Raw genomic sequence first — 25,141 nt, 5'->3', positions numbered from 1 at the left:
AAGATCCCTAGATGCAGAATATTTCCAGAGATAACATTTTGGCCTCAGAGTAAGAGAGGAATGAAAAAATATTATAGCATACTGCTCATAAAACATCTTTTAAAAAAAGATATGCTTATTTATTTTATGTATATGAGTACACTGTAGCTGTCTTCAGACACACCAGAAAAGGGCATTGGATTCCATTACAGATGGTTGTGAGCCACCATGTGGTTGCTAGTAATTGAACTCAGGACCTCTGGAAGAGCAGTCAGTGCTCTTAACCGCTGAGCCACCTCTCCAGCCCCATAAAACACCTTTTAATATATAAATTCATGCCAGTTTTCCCTTCCTTTTTCTTTTCTCCTCCTCCTCCTCTTCTTTCCTGACTGGGTTTCTCTGTGTATCTCTGGCTATCCTGGAACTAGTTCTGTAGACCAGGCTAGCCTCGAACTCTCAAAACTCTGCCTGCTTGTTTCTCCAGAGCACTGGGATTAAAGGTGTGGGCCACCCCACCTGGCTCACATTAGTTTTTCTGTTTTATCATTGGGAACTCCCAGGTACTTGACCAGAGCCAGAAGGCTAGTGACAAAGTCTACAACTCAAATGGAAGCTTTCTTTTCTTTCTTCCTTCCCTCCTTCCTTCCTTCTTTTCTTCCTTCCTTCCTTCCTTTCTTCCTTCCTTCCTTCCTTCCTTCCTTCCTTCCTTCATCTCTCTCTCTTTCTTTCTTTCTTTTTTGGTTTTTTTGAGACAGGGTTTCTCTGTGTAGCCTTGGCTGTCCTGGAACTCACTCTGTAGACCAGGCTGGCCTCGAACTCAGAAATCCCCCTGTCTCTGCCTCCCAAGTGCTGGGATTAAAGGCGTGTGCCACCACCGCCCAGCCTCTTTCTTTCTTTTAAAGACACTGTAGCTGTCTTCAGACACACCGGAAGAGGGCATCAGATCTCATTATAGATGGTTGTGAGCCACCATGTGGTTGCTGGGATTTGAACTCAGGACCTTTGGAAGAGAAGTCTTAACCACTGAGCCATCTCACCAGCCCCCAAATGGAAGTTTTTGTATTCTAAGTTCAGTATGTATATGTACTAAATGGTTGTGTATTTAACTTTGTAAGTTATAGAACTGGGGATAGAGATGTCTTTTTGTACTTGTTAACTTCTAGGCTCATTACTCATTAACATTGCATTAAAGATATAATGGCAATCTTGACTGAGCAAAACTGGTCCACTCCACTTAGGTAACTTTGGAGGTGGATGAGACGAGTAAGGACAGGAACACTCAGTTTCTCCTCATCAGACAGAAGAGATGGGCTTACAAGTCTTACACCGAGAAGTGCTCAGGTCTACCAAGTGAAAGTAAAGGGTGAGCCAGGAAGTCTGTTTTCATTCTGTACGAAGGAAGCATGAGCTGGGCGGTGGTGGCTCAAGCCTTTAGTCCTAGCACTTGGGAGGCAGGAGGATTTCTGAGTTCAAGGCCAGCCTGGTCTACAGAGTGAGGTCCAGGACAGCCAGGGCTACACAGAGAAACCCTGTCTCGAAAAACCAAAAAAAAAAAAAAAAAAAAAAAAAAAAAAAAGGAGGAGGCACGGGTTGTAAGATGACAAGAGACACAGATTTATGCCTTGATTTAAGCCTCATCCCAGGGAGACTTATGGTTCCTAGGAGGCAGACATGCCAGGCACCGAGGACATGCTCTCAGTTCGGGCAAGCATTTCCCCTCTCCAGTGATTTGATGCCCAGCCTTACCTCTGAGATACATAGTGCCTGAGTTTAGGGGAGAATGGAATACTTGTTTTACCGTGCTAAAAAATCATCTCAAAAAGAAAAGATGAAAGGTACCCCATTTCTAATAATAACTTTTCTCACCTGGATTAACTTTAGGGGATTCTTAGAATCACACAGGTTTTGTCACTTCTCATCCTGGCTAAATAGCTGTAGTTTCGACACTAGAAATATATAAAAGTAAGAGGTCTAGTCCAGCATAATGACATACACCTGTAATCCCAACACTCAGGAGGTGGTAAAAGCAGAAATATTGGGAGTTCAAGGCCAGCCTGGTCTACATGAGGCCATATTAGAAACAAAAGAAAAAAAAACCCAAACTAAAACAAAACATGACTTCTATGCTTATAGGTAAAGAATTTTATAAGAAAAAGAAAATCTATGTAATTTTGGGAGATGAGCAAGTTTATAGAACTGTTATATTACATCAAAAATTATATTCTCAGCCAAAGGAGATGCTTAGCTGGCAAATTACTTGGAGCCAAACTTGATGAGTCCCAGGACCCATATTTTGGAAGGAAAGAACTGACTCCTACAAGTTGTCTCTGATCTCTACCCAGCTGTATGCCTCCTGCCCCCGCAAGTAAATCAGTGTAAAAAAAAGTCCCCATCTCCACTGTGGAGCATCCTGTGCTGTGTGTGAGATTCAGCAGCAGCCTTGTTAGCTACTACTGGGTCTGTCCAGATTTATCTACCAACAACATATCTACACAGTGGCCCAAACTTGTCCTGGTTGGGAACTATTTTTTTAATTAAAAGCACTTATGCATGTGTTTGCGAGGGTTGGGCAGTGTGCTGCACCATGAATGTGGAGGTCAGAGGACAACATCTAAAGTCAGTTCTCGCCTTCCACCTTTAATTTGGTTCTAGGAATTGAACTCAGATCATTAGGCTTGCATGGAGCTATCTTTACCGCTGGTGAATTACTGTTTTAATGGAAGTACCAAGAGTGATCTTTGAGGGGCATCCTTTTTAGAAATTCTAGACAGCAGTGGACCATGACACTAAATATAGTTAGTTGTCAAAGGTTATATGAGGACTATTGAGGATTCCTTTGGGGAGAGCAGCTGCATGCTGCCATCTCACCAGAGGCAGGCACCTATCTTACCTCTTACCTCAAGCAGGTGACAGGGCCCTGTCTGTAGTACCACTCAGTACTTGCCATGTTTTTCTTGCAGTTTAGAAGGCATAGTGGCCTTGTGTCTGACTCCCAGGGCTGATGGCTATTTGGGCAGCAGAGCAGAGGAATGCTGAGTCCAAACTGAGATGGGGCTGTCCTCCCAAGCTTGGGCAAATTGATGTGAGCTTCCCGGGATCCTGTGAAGGCTGTGTATTACCACTGGACGGACACAGTTGCAACAATAGCAAGCTCTTCAGATACTTCATGGCTGTCTTACTAAAACTGTTCAAAGTGTGCACATGCACGTACACACACGCACACACACACGCACATATGTGCGCACACACATGCACACACACATATGTGTGCACACACGCACGCGCACACACACATACACACACATCTCTGAGGAGGAGGCTATGGAGAGTTGATCTTGGGCAGTGACAAGGGGCCTGGGGCCTTGGCCTGACATCTTAGCTGATAGGGACCTCACCAAGATGGACAGTCTTTCAACAAGTGACTGAAGAAAAACAGAAAGCATGTGAATCCAGTGTTCTGCTCGGATCACAGGACTCGGGTGAGAAGCCATGACGGGGGTGGGGCTGGCCTCTGAAGTCATGAAATGTCATAATTAAAGACGCAAGCCTAGCCAGGCGGTGGTGGTGCACACCTTTAATCCCAGCACTTGGGAGGCAGAGGCAGACAGACAGACTTCTGAGTTCGAAGCCAGCCTGGTCTACAGAGTGAGTTCCAGGACAGCCAGGGCTACACAGAGAAACCCTGTCTCGAAAAACAAAAACAAAAAACAAACAAACAAAAAAACCCCACAAAACAAAATTAAAATCCTTGAAGTATTTGTGTGTGATATATATGTGTGTATAGTGTAATTCCCACTCTGTCCAGAAGAAAGACAGCTGGCTCTAATGACCAGGATCATATACCCACTATCAGGGCAAAAACCCTAATTCAAAGCTCTGATGTATAGGTCAGTGGACAAACACTTCAGCAGTTTAATCCCCAGTCCCCACTCTCAACCCACCCCAAAAAAGTTTATCTTGTTCCTGAGGCTGACTGTCCATTCTGTAGCCCAGGCTGACCTGGAACTCATGAATCTGCCTGTCTCAGCATCTCAGTCAGGGATTACAGTCCTGAGCATCATTTGAGGCTCAAGGGGGAAAAAGCCCTTTAATCCTCATACAGTCACTTAATTAATACTGAACAAATAACTATGCTCTAGCCTCTTGGGACACATTAGCAAAAAAAAAAAACAAAAAAACAACAACAAAAAAATCCCTCCGGGGGTGTGTTATATCCTAGCAAAATTAAATTCTGTATATCCTTGATAAACACAAAGCCCCATGCTCCAATGTCAAACTCAACAAATAGCCTTTCCATCACTGAAAGGTTCTCTCAGAACATATGATTAAAATAGTCCAGGGTGCACAAGATGACAGCTAGCTAGCTTACAGTTGCAGTCCATTCTAACCATAATTAATAAATTAGGTTCCATCCACTGGGTTGAATTTTGAGGTGGATCTATCCAAATTAGTTCCTCAAAACCTAATTAAATCCAAGCAAGTGAAATTTAGGTTTCCACACCTGCCAAACTAGGCCAGCAAAGACAGTTTAGCAGGTGAGGTGCTGTCGCCCAGTCTGACAACCTGATCTTGAACCTGGGACCTAGACGATAGACAGACAAAAGGGACTTCTACTAATTGCTCTCTGACTTCCACACATGTGCTTCTGTACACACACACACACATACACACACCCACACCACAAATGTTAAAAAAAACTTCTGTCAAGCCAATGAGCAAGGCCTGTTCCATAGCAGCTCAGTCAAGGTGAAGTTTGCATTTAACCTTGTATCTTTCTTTAAATGTTTGTTGTGCTTTGGAAATGAGGATAACAATATTAGCTGACTTAAGAGAGGAACACTACTTGTTGAGCTCACACGTGATGACTCAGGCCTATAGTGCCAGCACTCCAGAAGAGGGGGAAGGAGGACCAGAGGTTCAAGATCATCCTCAACTATATTATCATTTGAGGCAAGCCCAGACAACATGAGACCCAGAATAACAAAAGGCCAACAAGTCTATGACCCTCCCACCCTGACATAGACAGATCTCATCCAATCTCAGAGGCTGAGCAGGGTCAGCCTGGTTAGTACTTGGACAGAGATGGCTTTGGAATTCAGGGCACAGTAGGCTTTTCTGGGAGGTGGTGGCCAAAGCTCGCAGACCTCTGGAGGCAAGCCTGGTCTACAGAGTTCCAGGCCAGTCAGGCTACACAGAGAAACCATGCCTGAAAACAAAAGACTGGTGTGATGGCACAGGACCTTTAATCGCAGCCCTGGGCAGGCGCATCTCTGTGAGTTCCAGGCCAGCCAGGGCTAGAGAAAGAGACCCTGTTTCAAAAAAATTTAATTTTAAAAGAAAGGTCAAAAGGTTAGGTAGGTAGGGAAAGAGTAAGGATCTGGATAGAGTGAAGGCAAAGGATAAATATGATCAAAGTACATTGTATGGAACTCTCAAGGAACTGATTTTTTTTTCTTTAAGATCCATTGGTAAAGGAAATATATTTTCAGTTTTTACAACATTTTCTTCAGATAAAGAATTCTTGGAATACACCCATATTAATTTCTGTCAGATATTTCCAAATTCTTAGAGGATTTTTAAAACACTGGAAATTTTCACAAAAATATGAAACCCTGTTACAAGTGAAAATCTCACCACTGCTGGGCTATAGTGAGATGACCCAGCAGGCATAGGCACTTGCTTCTAAGCCTGATGACCTGAATCCAATACACAGGCCTACATAGGAGAGAGAAAACCACCAGAGGTTGTCCTCTGGTCTCTGCCCAGACACAAACACAAGTAAGTAAGTAAATAAATAAATGTTAAAATGTTTTGAAGAAAAAAACTTCCACCATGCTAAACATTTTGTATAAAGCCTTTACCTGAAAATCCATGGTTGAAAAACAGGGCAGCGTGGTGCTTCAAAAGCTTAATCACAAGCCTGAGTAAAGCCCGAGGGAGCAGGAAGGCGTCCTGGTCCCCACTCAGGGCCCTGGCGGCCACAACTGGCTAGAATAGGTACTTTGTATGAAGCCCTAGGTAGGTACCTAGTATTAAAGTACAGGTTTTCAAAAAACTAGTGACTTGATTCACTGAACATCTGCCCCCTGGGATGTTCAAGGACATGTCTTAGAAAACAAATTCAGAATCTTAATAATTAGAGTATTCTGTATGCAGAGCTCATGGGATATAACTTCTAAAATAAAAACAGAATCTGGTCAGAAGCAGTGGCACAAACCTAAGGTCCCAACGGGAAGCAAAGACTTGAGGCTGCTGTGAGCTCAGGCCAGCCAGAACTACTCAGGGAACCTTTCTCACAAAACCAACCAAACAACCAACCAATGACTAGCTGTGGGGGTGACTCCGCAGGTAAAAGCACAAGCTGCACAAACCCAAGAACCTGGGCTCAGTCCCAGAACCCACCAGAAGATGGATACATCTGTAATCCCAACACTCCTTTAGCGAGATGAGAGATGGAGACAGAATTGCCTAGCTGCTCGTGGGCCAGTTAACCCAGTGTAGCCGTGCCACTTGCCTCAACAAAGTGGGAGGAAAGAACTGAGCACCACCACCCCGCCGCCCCCAGCATTGCTCTCTGACCTAACTGTGTGCACATGCAGTGACTTTTCTTTCATTTAAAAACAAACAAACAAACAAACAAACAAAAAAAACCCTTCGTTTGGGCTGGAGAGATGGCTCAGAGGGTAAGAGCACTGATTGCTCTTCCAAGGTCCCAAGTTCAAATCCCAGCAACCACATTGTGGCTCACAACCACCCGTAATGAGATCTGGCGCCCTCTTCTGGTGTGTCTGAAGACAGCTACAGTATACTTAGATATAATAATAAATAAATCTTTAGGCCCGGAGCAAGCGGGGCCAACTGGAGGGAACAACCTTCATTCCCAGCAACCACATGATGGCTCACAACCATCAGTACAGCTACAGTGTACTCATATACATAAAATAAACAAAATAAATCTTTTTTAAAAAAACCTCCCTTTGAGCTGGGTGGTGATGGTGCACGCCTTTAATCTCAGCACTTGGGAGACAGAAGCAGGCGGACTTCTGAGTTCGAGGCCAGCCTGGTCTACAGAGTGAGTTCCAGGACAACCAGGGCTACACAGAGAAACCTTGTCTCGAAAAACAAAAAACAAACAAACAAATCCCTCCTTTTGCCATTCCTTTAAATTTGTACAGTGGGAATCATCATAACCTAATTGAAAACTCAAGAAAGTTCCATGAGTTTTTTGGTTCCCCTTAGGAATGGAAAGTCCTGTGATGGCTGAATCACTAGAAAGTGAACCTTTTCCCTCTTTTCCAGCTGGGGACACTGCCTGCTCTCCCTTCTCCTCCCCCACTTGGCTAGATAGACCACAGGGAGGAGAGAGGAAAGGAGTAGAAAGGGCCTACGCCTTAGGCTCGTTTCTTTTATTTTTTCTTTATTTCTTTTCTTTTCTTTTTCTTTTTTTTTTTGAGACAGGGTTTCTCTGTGTGTAGTCCTGGCTGTCCTGGAACTCACTCTGTAGACCAGGCTGGCCTCAGAAATCTGTCTGCCTCTGCCTCCCAAGTGCTGGGATTAAAGGCGTGTGCCACCACCACCCAGGGGATTTTAATTTTAATTATATGTGTCTACATGTGAGTATAGGTGCCTAAGAACCCATGTTAGTGTGTCAGATTCCCTTGGACCTAGAGTTCCAGGCAGTTTGAGCTGCCTAACTAAGAGTGCTGTGAATCAAACTCAGTTTTTGTAGAAGAGGAGGAAAATCCCTGGAGCCATGTCTCCAGCTCCTACAGTATATTCTTATTCAGATGCTATGGTTCTAGACTTCTTGTGGACCACACCCTTCAGTTATGACAGCATCACCTGGGCATGTGACCCTTAGGTTACAGATATTTTTAGTTTCTCTGATGAAGTTTGGGAGCCACTTTGGTCTCTGTAACATTTACAGATAGATCATTGCATAGGGTGATTTTTTAATAATTTTTATTTTATGAGCCTTATATTAGTGTTTTGCCTACATGTGTGTCTGTGTGAGGGTGTTGGACCCCTGGAACTGGAGTTGCAGACAGGTGTGAGCTGCTGTGCGGGTGCTGGGATTTGATCCTGGGTCCTCTGGAAGAGCAGCCAATGTTTTTAACTGTCGTGCCATCTCTCTAGCCTTCCATGACTTTTTTAATTTTTATAAATCTTTGTGGGTTTTTGAGACAAGGTAGTCCAGGTTACTTTAAACTCATTATGTAGTCCAGGTTGGCCTTGAACTTCTAATCCTCCTGCTTTTACCCTACAAATGCTGGGATTGCAGACATGGGATACCATACCTGGCTGATCACTTTTTATCAGTCTTGTGCCAATGTCTGTGAGGTTTTGTTTTTGTTTTTTTGTTTTTTGTTTTTTTTTTTTTACATTTTCCATGTAGAATGTTACTAACTTCTGACAAAGACAGACAGGGAGTTGCGTGGTTTGTTTTTATTATTTTTGTTGTCTTTCGAGGCAGCTCGGGATGGTTTCCGACTTGTTATACAGTCTAGGATGGCCTCCAATTGGAGGTGATCCTCCAGCATCAGCTTCCGGGGTGCTGAGATTACAGAGGGATGCCTCCACACCCCTGTAGTGGTTTATAGTTTTTAAGAGACTGCGTTTTTTGTTTTGTCTTGTTTTTTTGTTTTCTCAAAGCCACTAACAGAAGAGATGATGTAATCATATATTGAGGATGTGAGGGAGCTGCCAGGTTGGTCTACGTAGTCACATAAGCAAGGTCACAATCCTAGGCTCACAACTGCTCTCTTCCTGCCCTATAGCTCTGGTGTAGTACCAGAAGTTCTCCGTGAGCAAGGAGTCTATTAACGGCCATATTCCGATCCCTCCGGGAGCCACGGCTCGTTAATCTCTCCGAAGTCTAGGTCAGGTACCTTAGGTAGGGCGGGGTTGGGGGTGGGATAGGGAGAAAGGGGCGAGGCAGAGCCCCAGGGATCCCTCATCTGACCCACATCGCCGGCGATCAGAAAATGGCTAACGCTTCGGTCTGTGGAATTCTCACTGTCAGAGATTCCTGGACCTTCTGCGGGGCCTGGGGGCACAGCTTAACAGAGACCCGGCACCCCTCAGTTACCCCTTTATCCCTCCTAAGTCCTCCCCAGCCCAACCTTCCTCCGCTCGCCTCTGGCCCAGGACCTTGGAACCCACAAGTGGGCGGGGCCGGAACCGCTGCAGTCCAGCGCTGAATCCGGGTTGACCCGGGCGCCGCTCGCTCGCCCCGCCCCCCGCGTCACTTCCGGCCCGGCCGCTCGCCCTCCGCCCTGTTCCCCTCCCGCTCGCCGTTAGGGAGGCTCTGCGCCTCAGCCTCCACCGCCTCCGCCGCTCCCGCCCACTTCTCCGCGTCTGCCGCCGCCGCTGCCCGGGGTCTCCGGGGGGTCGCTACCGGGCTGGCCCCGCGCCACTGCAGTCGCTTCAGCCTCGCGCTAGAGGCCGCTTCGGGAGGAGACCCGCCGGCCGCCGTGCCACTTAGGGCCTCGGTTCTCGCCTTGTCGTCGTCGCCAAGGGTGCTGGAGAAGCGGCCAAGGCCGGGGAACGGGGCTTCGCGGTTCCAACGGTGGGTAGACGGGCGGGTGCCCGGCCGTGCGCATGCGCAGCTGATCGCCGCGGCGGCCCTTCCCCCCAACCACCCGGGGACTCTGCGGCTGCCAAGGCAGCCCGGGGTCCCACCCGCGGCGGCCGCTGGGCGATGCCGTTCGGGGCCTGGGAAAATGTGAGGCACAGCCCCGGTGGGCATTCGGTCGAGGGGGCTTCTTCCTCTGCTGGGCAGAGGAAGAACAGGCGGTGGCCCTGGCTACCGGGGGGGTGTGGCAGCCTTGGGTTTCCAGCTGCTGCAGTGCGAGCCGACGGGTGTCGGGTGTGTGCCTCACCTCTCAGCCTCGCCTGCCCACCGGTCCTGTGCCACCTCTGCGCCCCCCACTTCCTTCAAGCTGGGCAGAGGAGTTGATGCAGGCCAAAAAACCAAAAAAAAAAAAAAAAGTGGTTTATTCCGGGCTCAGCTGCGTCCCTTTTTACGGTCACGTGAGATGGGTGGCTGCTGACTTCCTTAAGTCGCACGGAGAATATAGCCAAAATTGGGCTGTTGGTACACTGGGACCTCATGTAGAAGGCACTCAGCCAGAGCCAGGCCTGAGGGGTCCGTCCCTGTGTAGGGCGCCCAGCTAGACAAGATTATATAGGAAGTGGAATCAGTTGGCACACTCGCCGAGTGGGAACTGTTAAACTCTTCTTTGTTTGTAATCAATTAAACCCAACTGACTTAGGAAAAACTGTTGCATAATTTCATCCGGTTCCCTGGTAGGCCCTCTAATCAGCCTGGAGGGAGGAAGCCAAACTGAAAATGGCAGCTACAACTCTATTTGGCTATTTAACATTAAGTAGCCGTGGTCTGCAAGTTTGTGGGAGATATTAAAGGATAGCTCTGAGTATTAACTTTAGGTTCTTGGGTTAGTGTGAATTTGTGCCTTTAGCTCCCTCTTTTGTAACCTGAAGTGCAGTTTGGCCTGGGTTTTCACAGGCACTGTGCACTTAGTAAATACTTGTTGAATGACCCAGTCATTTGTTTGTCTTTTAGTGCCTCCTCTCTATCCTTCATCCTTTAAAATTAGGATATTTTCCCCAGTTTTACCAGTTAGGTATCTGTAACATTGTTGAAGTCCTTGAAGAAGGGTCTACCTTCGTGACATTATAATCTTTATTGGATAAATTAAAAGTGACTGAATTAAAGAGTGGTTTACCAGTATTTCCCCAACAATAAAACAATAGTTTTATTATGAGACATGGTCTCCTGGAAGTCTGACTTATCAAGCTGAGGAAGAATGACCCCCAACTCCTGATCCTCCTGCCCCCCTCCCAAGTGTTGGGATCGAAAGCATGTGCCATTACACTAAGATTCGAATTCTTTTTCAAAAAGTTTTTATTGTTTGTGTGTTCTTGTTCCATGGTAAACATTGCAGGTCAGAGGTCAACTCTCAGGAGTTCTGTCTATGCCATGGCTTTTGGGGTAGAACTCAGGTCATCAGGCTTGGTGGCAAGTGCCTCTACCTCTTAAGTCTTCTCTCTAATCTTCAAATTATATACATAAAATTTACCACTTCCCAGCTAACATACAATTTTAATTTTGGCAATGTTCTCTCTCTCTATCCCTGGCTGGCCCCACTCAAAAAATTGTACCGAAGCTGCCTGAGTTCTGGGATTACATTACAGGTGGGCACCACCACATCCAGCTGTAACAAGTGTTTTTTTTTTTTTTTTTTTTTTTTTTTCAAACATCTCTAGGTTCTGCCCAATACCCCTGTCTCAAAAAAAGAAAAAAAAAAGCCCTCTTCCTTCAGCGTTGAGGTTACAAGCTTGCAGTGCCAGTTTCTGTGGTGTTGGGGACTGACAAAGGCTTTGTGCTTCTGGGGCAAGCACCCTTGCTACTGAGTCACAGTTTTAGCCTCTCCTGTGCTTTTGATTTGTATGTCTCTAGAGACCGGTAGAAGACAGCTTCAAAAAGTTTTTGTGCTGTGGTGTGTGTAGAGGTTGGTCATAGGACAACTCTGTGGAGTTGGTTTGTTCCTTCCACTTTTTAAAACTTTTTTATGTTTATGGATGTTTGCCTGTATGTTAGTCTGCACCATGTGCATGCCTGGTGTTCCTGGAGTCCAAAACTGGAACTGGAGTTACAGGTTTAAACAGCTTGTGTGGGTGCTTGAACCTGCGTCCTCTGGAAGAACTACCAGTGCTCTATCCATTGAGCTCTCTAAAGCTCTCCTTTCACTTTTTTGTTGGTTCTGGGATTTGAACTCAGATTGCCAGGCTTGTGGGGCAGCAAGTAAAGGTGCTTTATACACACACACACACACACACACACACACAGCCATCTTGAGCCATCTCAATGGCCCCAGGGTAGCTTTTCTATGCTTACTGTCCCAGTTAGGTTTCTCTTGCTGGGATAAAACACCATTACCAACAGCCTGTGCAGGAAAGAGTTCATTTCACCTTACTGATTGAAGTGTTTTGTTGAGGGAAGTCAGGACAGGAACTTGAGGCCGAACCGAAGCAGAGGCCATGGGAGAATGCTGCTTACTGGCTTGCTCCTGGCTTGCTCAGCCTGCTCTCTTATAAAACCCAGGACCACCTTTTGGCATGGCACTTAACCTTAGTGGATGAGATTCTCCCACATCAATCATTAATCAAGAAAGTGCTCTACAGACTTGCCCACAGGCCAGTCTGGGTTCCGCCTTCTCAGATGACCCTGGCCTCTGTCAAGTTGACAAAGAACAAACAACTAGCATACTTACATTTATCTCAAATCCATGCCCATTTTTAACTTAGTTGTTTCCTTGTTGAGTTGTAGGTGTGGTCTTATTTTCTATATGGGTTCAATCTTTTTTTTTTTAAACCTAACATTTCTGAAGATGAATTACTGAAAATTAATTTTATATAGCATCCTATTTTATATAGGATCTGTTTTACAGATCAGCAGCAAGGACGCTGGCTTTATGTTTTTGTATTTCTTTCTTCTTTCTTTCTTTCTTTTTTTTTTTTTTTTTTTTTTAAAGATTTACCTATTTATTATATGTAAGTACACTGTAGCTGTCTTCAGACACACTAGAAGAGGGGGTCAGATCTTGTTACTGGTGGTTGTGGGCCACCATGTGGTTTCTGGGATCTGAACTCAGAACCTTCAGAATAGTCAGTGCTCTTACCCACTGAGCCATCTCACCAGCCCCTATTTATTTTTCTTATTTTTGTTTTTTTTTGAGACAGGGTTTCTCTGTACCTTTGGCTGTCCTGGAACTCACTTTGTAGACCAGGTTGGCCTTGAAGTTAAGAGATCTGCCTGCCTCTGTCTCCCAAGTGCATTTTGTTTCTTGAGCAAGTCTCTTATGGGGAGCTGGGGCTTGCAGATTATGCTAGGCTAGCTTGTCTATCTGCCTTCCCAGCACTGTGATTCCAAAGGCATTCCAGCATGCCTGGCTTTTTATGTAGGTGCTGAGGATGAAACGCAGGTCTTCTTTTCTTGTGGGGTGAACACTTAAACCTCTCCTCAGTCACCATCTTTCCTTTATTCCTCCCGCCCCCAAAAGGAACTTTTTGCCAGCTGGGTAAAATGAGAAACATTTCCATTTCTGGAAAACAATTTGTCTAGAGTAAGTTATAGAATTCTTCTAATACCTTTTTCTGAAACTCAGAGATCCGCCTGCCTCTGCTTCCCAAGTGCTGGGATTAAAGGTGTGGGCCACCACTGTCCGGCAGGCCAGTCTTGACTACATAGTATGACTCTGTCTTTAGGAAGAAAGAAACAAAAAAGATGGTTTGGAGAGATGGTTCAGTGTTTAAGAGCACTTGCTGCTCTTGTAGAGGACTCGCAAGTGCTTGACACTCCAGCTCCAGGGGATCCCATGACTTCTAGTGTCTGCAGTTTCATACAAATTTTCCCTTTCTGTCTCTGTCTCTGTCTCTCTCTCTCTCTTTCTCTCTCTCTTTCTCTCTCTCTTTCTCTTTCTCTCTCTCTCTTTCTCTCTTTCTCTCTCTCTCTCTCTCTCACACACACACACACACACACACAATCTTAAACATAATAGTGTTTTGTTTTTTTTTCAAGACAGTGTTTCTCTGTAGCCCTGGCTGTTCTGGAACTCCCTCTGTAGGCTATAGGTTGGCCTCGAATTTCGAGATCCGCCTGCCCCTGCCTCCCAAGTGCTGGGATTAAAGGCGTGTGCCACCACCGCCCGGCTCCTTTTAAGTTTCTTTCTTTCTTTCTTTTCTTTCTTTTTTTTTTTTTTTTTTTTTTTTTTTTTTGGTTTTTTTGAGACAGGGTTTCTCTGTATAGCCCTGACTGTCCTGGAACTCACTCTGTAGACCAGGCTGGCCTAGAACTCAGAAATCCGCCTGCCTCTGCCTCCCAAGTGCTGGGATTAAAGATGTGTGCCACCACTGTCTGGCTTCTTTTAAGTTTCTTAATGTATTATATCAATGTATGTTGTATATTAAGGTATCATTCACAACTCTGCTTTAGAAATACAAGATATATGTAGATATGTGCTCTTAATCCCTCCACCCCAGAAATACAGAGCTTTGGGTAGTGGAAGACAGTTGAGAAATTTTGTGCATTTGGATGATTAGATTTGGCTGGGAGGCAGAGGCAAGAAGAACTCTGAGCTTGAGGCCACCCAGGTCTATATAATAAGACCCTACTTTTTTGTGTGCGTGTTTTGTTTTTTAAGAAGTTTTTCAGCACCTCTCTAGAAATGATTGCTAGATCCTGAAATCCCAGGTGTTTCCTGGGAGTCAGTGACTGGTTAGTCTATCTGTACTGGTAAGCTTCAGATTCAGTGAGAGGTTCTATTAAAAAATAAGATGGATTCTTACTCTTAAAAAATAAGAATAGAAGACCACACACAAACATACATAAAGATATGAGAATTGAAACAGTTGTTTTTTTCTCTTTTTATAGATTAACTGCTGAAGTACTGATCGAGTTCTGCGTTTCTTCAATGAGGAACTACAGGCTGATCTTCTGCCATAATCTCAAACAACCATAAATGACAAAAAGATGCTTGCTCAGTGAGGGTAGCTGGTGCAGAAGCCGTTTTTTAAACTTAGGTGTTTAAGTACTCAAAGGTAAGCTTCCTTAGTGGTCCTGCTCTGTAAACCCACAAAGACTTTTAGAGTTTGCTGTTTATAGCTGCTACTAATTTTTTCTCTCCATTTATTTTTTTGCTGTCAGTGATTCATGTAGTTAGCTGCTATTAGATTAACTTTGAGGTTTTGTATTACTTAGCTGGTACCAAGTATATCAAAGAATAGATGTTCTTTTTCCAAGACTGTGAATTCATGATTTTTTTTGTTCCTAACTCATTTTCTACTATTCATGAAAATTGGTTGGATTGTTTCCTGGTCATGCTATGGTGCCTTTGATCTAGCTAATGCAGTTGATTCAGTCTTAATTTTTTTAAACTTTAGAATCTTGGAGCTCACCTTTGGTCTGAAGTATCTGTATTTGGAATTTTTTTTTTCTCTTAAACATAATCCTTTCTGCTTTTGTTTAAAGAATGGATTTTTACTAGAATAAGTTAATTTTTTGGACTACTTGCTATTTAATGCTTCAGATACTGGAGACAGTTATATCTTCTCTTTACTGATCTCTAACCTACAAGATTAAGAGAACCATAGACAATCATTTCTTCTGGACTGGCTTGAGGATCTGGAAGTTTTCCAGTTGAAGTGTGGTGATGCACTTGGGAGGCAGAGGCAAGTGGATCTCTGGGTTTGAGGCTACCCTGGTCTACAAAGGGAGTCCGGGACAGCCAAGGCTTGTTACTCAGAGAAGCCCTGTCTCGGAAAAACAACAACAGCGATTATTCTTGTTCCTATCAGGCCTTTGTTTATAAAAAATGATTGATTGTTAGTGAGGAATGTTACATATGGAGTTAGGAGTTTTAGCAGTTAGGAGGCTGAGGCAGCAGGATTTGAGGTTAAGGCCAATCCCAAGCTTGAGACCATGTCTCAAATAAGCCTATCAGTCTATAAAAGGAGATTCTTTTCCTGATTACCCAGTTTGTGAACTGAGGGTTCATATTGCAAGGTTCAGAGTTGGATTGGGTTTGGCTTCTTCTAAAAACTGCATTGTCACTATGCTTTCAGAGTGAAAGTCTTGGGGCCACATTTGGCCCTTAACTGTCACTTTCCCAAAAGTTTTAGATGACTTGTTTGATGCTGATAAAGTGTTCAGACGTTACAGAGCATTGTATAGTAGAGAAAAACTTAGGTAATTACACTGAGATGTATTTGTAGGCTGTATCATGGGCCTGATAACTGGAACATATTTAAATAGACGAGTGCACATTCAGGTGTAAAAGCATTTTTTCTTTAATGTATTTATTCATATTGCCACCTGTTAATTATTATAGTCTTTTTTTTTCCTTTTTCTATTTCTTTTTTGTCTTTCATTTGGCAGAAAAGACAGCTTTGATTTCTGGCTGCAAAAAAGCTATGAGGAAGAGCTCCTCCCCTTCCTTGAGTAACTGCAACTCCGATCTTGCTAGCAAAATATTTGGAATTCCACTTGATGAGCTGCAGCAGGGAGGACATCCAGACAATGAGGTTCCGTTCATAGTCCGCCACGTTGTGGACTATATTGAGGAACATGGTATACATTTCCTTATTTTGAGGGCTAGCTTTTGTAATAAACACAATTTACCCCTTTTTGATTTTGGATTTAATTTTTTCTTAGTATGGATAGTGCAAAGCATGAAGAACAATATAAACACTAAGAAACAATAAAAAAATATTTTTACTTAAATTGATTTACCCAGAAATGGTAGTTGCCCAGCTGAGAACATTTTCAGCGGGGGTAATAGGAAATTTTAAAATGAATATAAAGGGTGGGATGAAATAGAATATCCCTCAGAGATAGTATGTGTTAGATGATCAATTTGTTTTTTAATTAAGTCTGGGGAGCCCAGAATGGCTTTCCAAAAGTATGAACATTTTAAGTTGAGAATGAATATGAATATGTGGCTAGACCCTTGAAGGTGCAGCTTAATTCTTGCCTTGAACTAACGTAGGAGGTCTGGAGCAACAAGGGCTGTTTCAAGTCAATGGGAATGCTGAGACAGTGGAGTGGCTCCGGCAGAGATACGACAGTGGAGAAGAGGTGGATTTGGTTAAGGAGGCAGACGTCCCCTCAGCCATCAGTCTCCTTAGATTTTTCCTGCAGGAGCTCCCTGAGCCCGTCATACCTGGCAGCTTGCATATTCACTTGCTGCAGCTTTCTCAAGGTAACAATTTGATTTTTATCAGTCATTTATTATTAGTTTTAGAGTCCTTACCTTTTAGAAATCTGATATGTGCTTAGTTTAATATATATATTTCAGAGATTAATTATTTCCTTGTTTGTCGTCTGGGTATATAGTTAAGAGAGTGGCAATTTTCTTGGATCTTTGTACAACTTATTAAAAAATTTAAGTATGTGGCTGGTGAGATGTCTCAGCAGGTAGGAGCACTGACTGCTCTTCCAAAGGTCCTGAGTTCAAATCCCAGCAACCACATGGTGGCTCACAACCATCTCTAATGAGATCTGACGCCCTCGTCTGGTGTGTCTGAAGACAGCTACAGTGTACTTACATATAATAACAAATATTTAAAAAAATTATGTATTTTTGTGTATATGATGTATGTGTTTATGTGTGAGTGTGCATGTGTCCCACTTTGTGTGTATGGGCGTCAGTGGACAGCCTTGAGTGTTGTTCCTCAACTTTCTACTTTTACATGGATTTTGGAGATCCAAACAGTCAAGGAATTGAACTTAGGGTTCCAGACTTTGTGGCAAGTGCCTTTACATGCTGAGCTAGTCCTCTGGCCTGAGCTAAAGCTTAAAGGTATATATAGAGAAGTAGATGATAAATACAAAATCAGTATGATAAATTGGAGATGTTAGGTATAGTTAGTGTTAATTGAATTTTGCTTTTAGTTGATATAAGTGACTTAAAAGATTTATTTTTAAAAATTATGTATATATGTGTGTCTGTGTGAGTGAAGGTTCCTGCAGAGTCCCAAGAGAGTGTCAGATGGATCCTCTTGTGCTAAGGAACTGAACTAAGAATCTCTGCAAGAACAGCAAACACTGAACTGTTAGGCTTGCTCTCTGTCTGTCTGTCTGTCTGTCTGTCTGTCTGTCTGTCTCTCTCTCTCTCTCTCTCTCTGGAAGCTCTTCACAGAAGTTAACAAATGCTTATTCACCTGTCTGCCTATATGCTTTTTTTGTTTGTTTTTGTTCTTTGTGTGGTACGGTCTCTCTCTATAGTCTTGCCTATCCTAGAGCTTACTATGTAGTCTCTGGAGTGCTGGGATTAAAGGTGTGCACTACCATATCCATTTACAGTAAATTTTCCACTAATTACAGGCATGATATCTTAAAAACATTAAATTATTAAAGTATTAAACATAACAAAAAATATTAAAACCATGTCATGGTTTATGTCTATAATCCTAGGCATATTTCATTCAATTGTGAGATCAGAGTACTGGTGTATTTATTTGAATGTACAGTTGCTAATACCACAAAGTGTAGGAAAGTCATTACAATTAAAAAACTTTTTTCTTTTTTAAGATTTATTTATTTATTATATATAAACACACAGTAGCTGTCTTCAGACACACCAGAAAAGGGCATCAGATCTCATTACAGATGGTTGTGATCCACCATGTGGTTGCTGGGATTTGAACTCAGGCCCTTTGGAAGGGCAGTCAGTGCTCTTAACTGCTGAGCCATCTCTCCAGCCCGCATTTAAAAAATCTTAAGTAAATCATGTGACTATACCCCTTCCTGGTACACTTTGAGAGTGAGTGTGTGAGTGTGTGAGAGTGTGTGTGTGTGAGTGTGTGTGTGTGTGTGTGTGTGTGTGTGTGTGTGTGTGTGTGTATGGAGACAAGAGGTTGATGTCAGTTGTTGTCTTTAGTCATTCTCTACTTTATTTTTTGAGATAGAGTCTCTCCCTGAAGAGCTTAAGAGTTCTGAGTCCTCTAGACTGGCTGGCCAACAAGCTCCAGGACTCCTCAGGACTCTGTCCCTCTGGTCCTGTGATTACAGGGACTAGTCTGTGTATTTGGCTTCTTCTGGGATATTGGGGATCTGAACTCAGGTGCTTATGCTTGCTTGTGCAGCAAGAATTTTACTGACTTAAGCTGCCACCCCAGCCCCTGATAAACTGTTTATATGTAGTCTGTTGTCTTGCAGAAATGGCCAATATTGTCATGGCCATAAATAACCTTTTACCATTTCCCCTCTGAGTTAATTTTAAGAAACCTGCAGGAAAAAAAATGAAAGTAATAAAATTACTTTATTTTGAAGTACCTCTGAGAAATTCTCCAAAATTAGACCATCTTCCACTAATAGGGTTTCTAAAATTCTAGTTTCTGTTAGTAAAAACTCATTGATATAACAAACATAAGGCCTAGTAGCTTCTGTGATATCACATGCACTTGGTAAAAAAAGAAACCAGAGCCCAGGTATGGTGGTTTATGCCTATAGCCCCAGCACTGAGGCAGGAGGATTGCCTATGAGTTAGGCTAGCCTGGGCCAGTCAGTCTAAGCTACCAAGTGAGACTGTTTCAAAAACAACCCCAAAAAATTTAGAGGAAAAAACCAAATGAGAGACAGAAAACCTTTCAGCTTAGTTGGACCATATTACTTATGTTTAGTGATTCTTTTCTGAGTGCCAAGAGGGAAGAAAATCCTCGTCACCCTGTTCATTGCTTATTTTCTTATTTGTCCATGAGGAAAATTGTCATTGATAATTGCTTGTTGATGGCTCTTTAGTAAGTTTTGTTGACTGGAGGTCAGTGTATTTTGACTTCTTTGAGTTGGCATTTGTTTGGAGACCCAGGTGGTGTAGTCCTGCAGGAGACAGCATGAGGAAGAATTAGAGACTTGAGGCACATGAGTAACAGGTGGGGAAGACATCCTACAGTAATTGAGGGGCTGAGTCCTTTTTCTCCACCTTCCCTTTAAACTCTTGTTTCACTTAATAAGGGAAGTGCAAAGCCCTAAGGGGTTTGGCCTCTCCAGAGGAAGTGAAGAGGTTTGAATTGTTATAGTAAAAATGATGTGGGTGGAGTAATGTGAACCTGGCAAAATATCTGAGCTTTACTTTTTACTTCATTAAGAAAACCTGTCATTATGTTTTATAGATTATAATAATGAAGATGAATTTGGAAGAAAGTTGAGGTTCCTCTTACAGCAGCTTCCACCTGTTAATTACAGTCTGTTAAAGTTTCTGTGTAGGTTCTTAGCCAATGTAGCATCACACCATGAAGAAACTTGGTCTGCAAATTCTTTGGCTGCTGTTTTTGGTCCAGATGTCTTCCAGTAAGTTATTTCACAACTTTTGTTTAAGTTTTTAAAAATTGGGTTTGTGAAATGGAATCATTATATTGTCTTCCCAAGGATCATAGGATACTTGGTGAACCATTATTTTTTTATAGTATATCTGGTTAATTCTCAGAGCATTGCTGTGTTCAGGGTACAAATTAGGTTTTACGGATGGGAAAACTGAGGCACAGAATGATGACATAAATTGCTCAGTTTCATAAAGTGACTCACTGGTGGTTTTCTCATTTTACCTGTAATTTAAGAACTCAGATCAATTTAAGCTTTTATTCTTAGCATTTACACAGATGTGGAAGATATGAAAGAGCAGGAAATTGTGAGCAGGATAATGGCGGGACTTCTGGAAAATTATTATGAGTTTTTTGAGAATGAAGAGGAAGATTTTTCATCAAATGATTTAAGTTCAATTACTGAGCAGGTGAGCATATTTAATATCCTGTTTTTTAGAAAATATAAGCATATGCTCTTACTGGCTTGACTTGAACTTACATAGAATTTACTTTCTAAACTAGAAAGTGGTTCTCTGATTGTTTTGTAATTAATCCATGTGGCATATGATTGGATTTCATACCCTTATTCCTACTTTCTGATCTCAGTTTAGGTACTAAGCAAAAGGCATTTATTGTATATTAATTTATCGGGCTGGGGATTGGACTCAGGGCTTTCAACATGATAGGGATATAGTTCTATTACTGAGATAAATGTTTAGCTAGGAAAAAATCAAGAGTACATGGTAGAAATTGTTTTGTACTTCCTCACACGGCCTACTATTCCCCAGCCCTACTATTAACCTAGAAATTGTTGATTTTGTGTAGCCTAGACTGCCCTTGAAATCTAGATAACTTCTTTTTCTTGGTTGTTGAGATTTCAGATACACCAACACACCTGACTAGTGGATAATTTTAAATTCTGTGACGTTAATAAATTACTCAAATCCATGATTTTTGGATTGTTTTATTTTTGGCTTTTACTGTTTGTGTGAGCATAGGGTCTTAGTTTAGTGTAGTCTGGCTTGACCTCAGTAGGTAGCCTAGGCTAATCTTAAATTGCATTAGCTTTCCCAGTGCTGGGATTAGCTTCCATGCCTGGCTCTTAAAATCCACAGAGTTAGAAGCTCAAGGCAAGTCTTGGCTCTGTAAGGTGTTCCAGGTCAGCTTAGATTCCGTGAGACTCAGTCACAAAACAAAACAACCTTTATGACAGCTACTGACCTGTCCTCTTGATATTTATTCTGAAGCAACAGTCATCTGACGCTGAGTGTGGAGGCACATGCCAGTAATCCCAGCACTCAGAAACCTGAGCTAAGGGTCTCAATAATTCAAGGGCAATCTATGCTGCACAACCAGGTCCAGCCAGACTATGTGCTACAGAAGACCCTACATCAATAAGCTATCCAGGTGTGGATAAAATTAAGCTTAAAATTAAGGTACATTATTTTTTCTATTTTCTCTTGTTGAGGGAGTGTCTCCTGTTGCTCAGGCTGGCTTCAGACTTGCTGTGCAGGCAAGAGTGACCTTGAGCCTCTGATCCTCCTGCCTCTACTTCCCCGGTAGAATTCTAGGCATCCACTACCACATTTGGTTTTATGACACTGTGCCTGAGTTATATCCTTAGTCCCTACATTTTTACATTTTTCTTTTCCTTTATGAGTTTGGAATTTTAGAGTCTGAATAATTGCAATGTTTTTGTGAAGCCATTACTAATTGAGATTCCTCGGGTTTAGAATTGGTGAGCTAGAGATCTGTTTGAAAGGTTTTCTTCTATAATTTGAGTGGTTTGCCATAAGAATTGTTTTCTTTCTTTGGAGACAGAGTCTCATTGTATATTTCTGTCTGGCCTGGAACTAACTGCAGACCACAGACTGGCCTCCACCTCACAGATCTGTTTGCCTCCACTGCCTAGGTGCTGGGATTAAAGGCATGAGCCACCACACCTTGATAGCTTATTGATGTAGGGTCTTCTGTAGCACATAGTCTGGCTACTGGACTGAGTCTCATGGAATCTAAGCTGACCTGGAACACCTTACAGAGCCAAGACTTGCCTTCAACTTCTAACTCTGTGGCTTCTCCTTTCCAGTGTTGGGATTACAGGCATGTACCACTATGTCTGGCTGATACTTAAACTTGAATGTTTTGATAGTTATAAATCTATCTGTTGAGGAATTCTGCATGTCATTCTTCTTTAAATTACATTTTAATCCAATAACTCTTTTAGAATTAAGATTAGTAGCTTTTTAAAATAGCAGTATATATGTTTATATCATTGATTTTTCTGTTTTCAAGATTTTTTTTTTTATAGATGCCTAAAATTTGCAGTGTATGCTTTGGTTGTACTTTATATTATGATATAATTTTGTGGTTTTTTTCTTATAATTTCCTTACATGTGTTGAACTATATGTCTCTGTGTATTATGTCAGTATTTTTATATTTTTTCAAGCATTAGAAAAATTGATTTTTTTAAAAAAATATATTTATTTATTTTATGTGAGTACACTGTAGCTGTCTTCAGACACACCAGAAGAGGGCGTTAGATCTCATTACAGATGGTTGTGAGCCACCATGTGGTTGCTGGGATTTGAACTCAGTACCTTTGGAAGAGCAGTCGGTGCTCTTACCTGCTGAGCCATCTCACCAGTCCCAGAAAAATTGATTTTAAAATATATTATGCTTTATTCTACAAAGGCTGATACTTAAGTAAGACTAAGAAAAAATGTTGAAATTCTTTCTGTTTGCCCATAGATGGAAAAGATAATAGTAAGGCTGGTATGGTTGTATATTCCTTTGATCCCAGCACTAAGGCAGATTTCTGAGTTTGAAGACAGGCTGGTCTACAGAGCAAGTTCCCACACAGCCAGGACTGCACAGATAAATCCAGTCTTGAAAAATCAAAAAAAAAAAAAAAAAAAAGGAAAAGATAATAGTAATTGAGCAAAATAGCTCCAAGACATAGGGAATGAGGTGGGCTTTGCAGTAGGGCCGCATGTTTATCAGTTGCTAGTTACTAGGATCTCTTATTTTTAAAAAAATTTAACTTTATGTGTATGGATATATGTGTATGCACCATGTGCATGCCTGGTGCCCTCGCAGGCCAGAAAATGGTGTTGGATCTTCTGGAACTGGAGTTACAGATGCTTGGAGTTGAACCGGTACCTGAAGAGCAGCCGCTGCTTTAGCCATTGAACCATCTCTCTAGTCTCTGGGGTCTATTTTCTTACACATTAAAAAATAAACTTATTAGTTTTCTTTGACAGTTTTGATTCATTAGTAGAATTGATGAGGTATTTGAGTGAAAGTAAGATCATCTCAAGACTCTGAGCAGTTGTGTTTAAATTGCTTTAGCTTAAATACCTTACGTTTCATTTACATCTGGCAGTGCTGTGCTTTTTATTTTAATTTTGATATCTGAAGGAAGCCAAGTTTATTCAGTATTGTTCTGGAGTTTTGTTCCATTAACCCAGATATTTAGTTGTTAAACTCTCTTGAAGGTAGTAGGTAGTCTTAGTCAGTGTATGTGTTGAAATGATGGATAGGGGATGTTTGAGAAATGACTTGATAAAGTCAAGTGGACTTTGAATGGGCTTTGTAAATAATGAAAATCCAGTAAGATGGTTTGAAGATGGAAGTGATAATTATGTTTCTTTATACGTTTGAGAAGGCAGGTAGCAGCATTCTCCACAGTCTGGAGTCTGGAGAGCAGGCATTTCACGAGGCCCTAGAGAAGGGAATTACAGCAGTCAAAGAAAGAAGAGATGTAAGTATGGGTGAAGGTTTTCCTTAAGCGAAGTCAAGGCAGCTACATAGGGCAAGTTGAGGTTAACTTCCGAATAAAGGAGAATTGTTGAGCAGACGGTCAGGTGGACAAGGGAAAGGTGAAGAGCTTTCGAGGATTAACTGGGAATGAGAGAGGACATTTTATGTATGTATGTATCCTTTATGTCCTCTCTTGCTCTTAAGAAATTGGATTGGTCATTACTGGAGGAAGTTTCATGGATTGTACTAGGAATTGGAATTGAGAAAAAACCTACAGGCTATATTTTTAGTTGATTATAATAGTGCTGATGAAAATACTGCCAGTTATGTAAGGTTTATTGACTTGAATATGATATATTCAGTATGAAGTAGCTAACATAAGGCTTTCATAGTTCCACTTTTTAAAAATAATTCTTTACATTTTTTAAAAACAATTTTGAGAGTGTGGTATATGTGTATTTGTAGCCTAGAGAGGACAATATGGGTGTCCCCCCATTGTTGCTTTTCCTTATGAGATGGCGGTCTCACTGAGTTAGGTGCTCAGTGACTGGTCAGTGTGTGCTGCATCTGCCTGACTGTGTCCCCGGTACTAAATTTACACATGTACATGACCATGTCTGGCTTTTATATGGCAGCTGTGGATCCAGATGGAGGACCTAATGCTTGTGTGGCATGTTGTCTAAGCCAACTGAGGAGTCTAACTTACCTTAGCTTGTATGTATGTGTGTCTGTATGTACATGGGCACACTTGTGCAGATGTGCATGTACATGTGTATACCTGTGTATGGAGGCCGTAGGTTAACATTGGTGTCTTCCTTGATTACTTTTACTTTGTTTATTGTGATAGGGTCTCTCCCTTATACCCAGACTTCACTGACTTGGGCTAGTGTAGCTAGCTAGCTTGCCTTGGGAACCCTGACTTGACGTCTTGAATATTGGGATTATAGGCATACCATCATTCTTGTGTGGCTTTGTACATGGTTCTGGGAATCTGAGCTCTAATCTCATACTTGCATACTATACACTTGCATGTTACACCCTCTGAGCCATCTCCTTAGTCCCCAAAATGATTTATAAAAGTGATACATGTTAAAATAGTACCTTTTAACCAAAAAATAGGTGGACTGAATTAGTATTTATTCTGTTAAAATAAAAGTTAGTTCTAAATCTATTGTGTTTGTGGGTGATGTAGGTGTCATGGTTCCCTGTGGAGTTTAGAGGACAACTTGGGGAATTTTATTTTTTCCTTGCTATATAGGTTCTGGGGAACAATCTTAAGGACATCTAGTCAGGCTTGTTGGCAAGTGCCTTTATCTGCTGAGCTATCTATCCAGCTCACTGCCCCCTTTGAAGTTTTTTCATCCCTGTTTTATGGGGTAGATAGGCATTAAATTAAATGGAGTCTGTCATGTATTTACAGATTGAAGCAATTGACTGTTGTTGTTTTGCGGTACCATAGGTTATACCCATAGTCTTGGGCATGTGAGGCAAGCAACGTCTCACTGAGCAGTGTCCTCCAGC

At 42.2% G+C, this 25,141-nt stretch overlaps 1 protein-coding gene across 10 annotated transcripts in view; it reads left to right on the top strand.

Moving 5' to 3' along the window:
• Window positions 1-25,141, top strand: part of Fam13b (family with sequence similarity 13 member B) — a 75,381-nt gene that overhangs the window by 991 nt on the left and 49,249 nt on the right. For 3 of the 10 annotated variants that reach the window (XM_031365299.1, XM_031365302.1, XM_031365293.1), the window contains exons 1-7: window positions 9,421-9,547; window positions 14,435-14,601; window positions 15,938-16,129; window positions 16,548-16,760; window positions 19,672-19,849; window positions 20,147-20,288; window positions 23,526-23,621. In XM_031365299.1, the coding sequence (XP_031221159.1) occupies window positions 15,973-16,129; window positions 16,548-16,760; window positions 19,672-19,849; window positions 20,147-20,288; window positions 23,526-23,621 (786 nt within the window). In that variant the 5' untranslated portion in view covers window positions 9,421-9,547; window positions 14,435-14,601; window positions 15,938-15,972. Of the gene's footprint in view, window positions 1-7,886; window positions 7,924-8,743; window positions 8,859-9,264; window positions 9,548-9,607; window positions 9,704-14,434; window positions 14,602-15,937; window positions 16,130-16,547; window positions 16,761-19,671; window positions 19,850-20,146; window positions 20,289-23,525; window positions 23,622-25,141 lie in introns of those variants that run through there. The other 7 variants (XM_031365294.1, XM_031365297.1, XM_031365295.1 and 4 more) reach the window with 7 other exon arrangements.

This window comes from Mastomys coucha, unplaced genomic scaffold, assembly GCF_008632895.1.
Source record: "Mastomys coucha isolate ucsf_1 unplaced genomic scaffold, UCSF_Mcou_1 pScaffold13, whole genome shotgun sequence".
NCBI lineage: Eukaryota > Metazoa > Chordata > Mammalia > Rodentia > Muridae > Mastomys > Mastomys coucha.
This window is presented reverse-complemented; position numbering and strand designations above follow the sequence as displayed.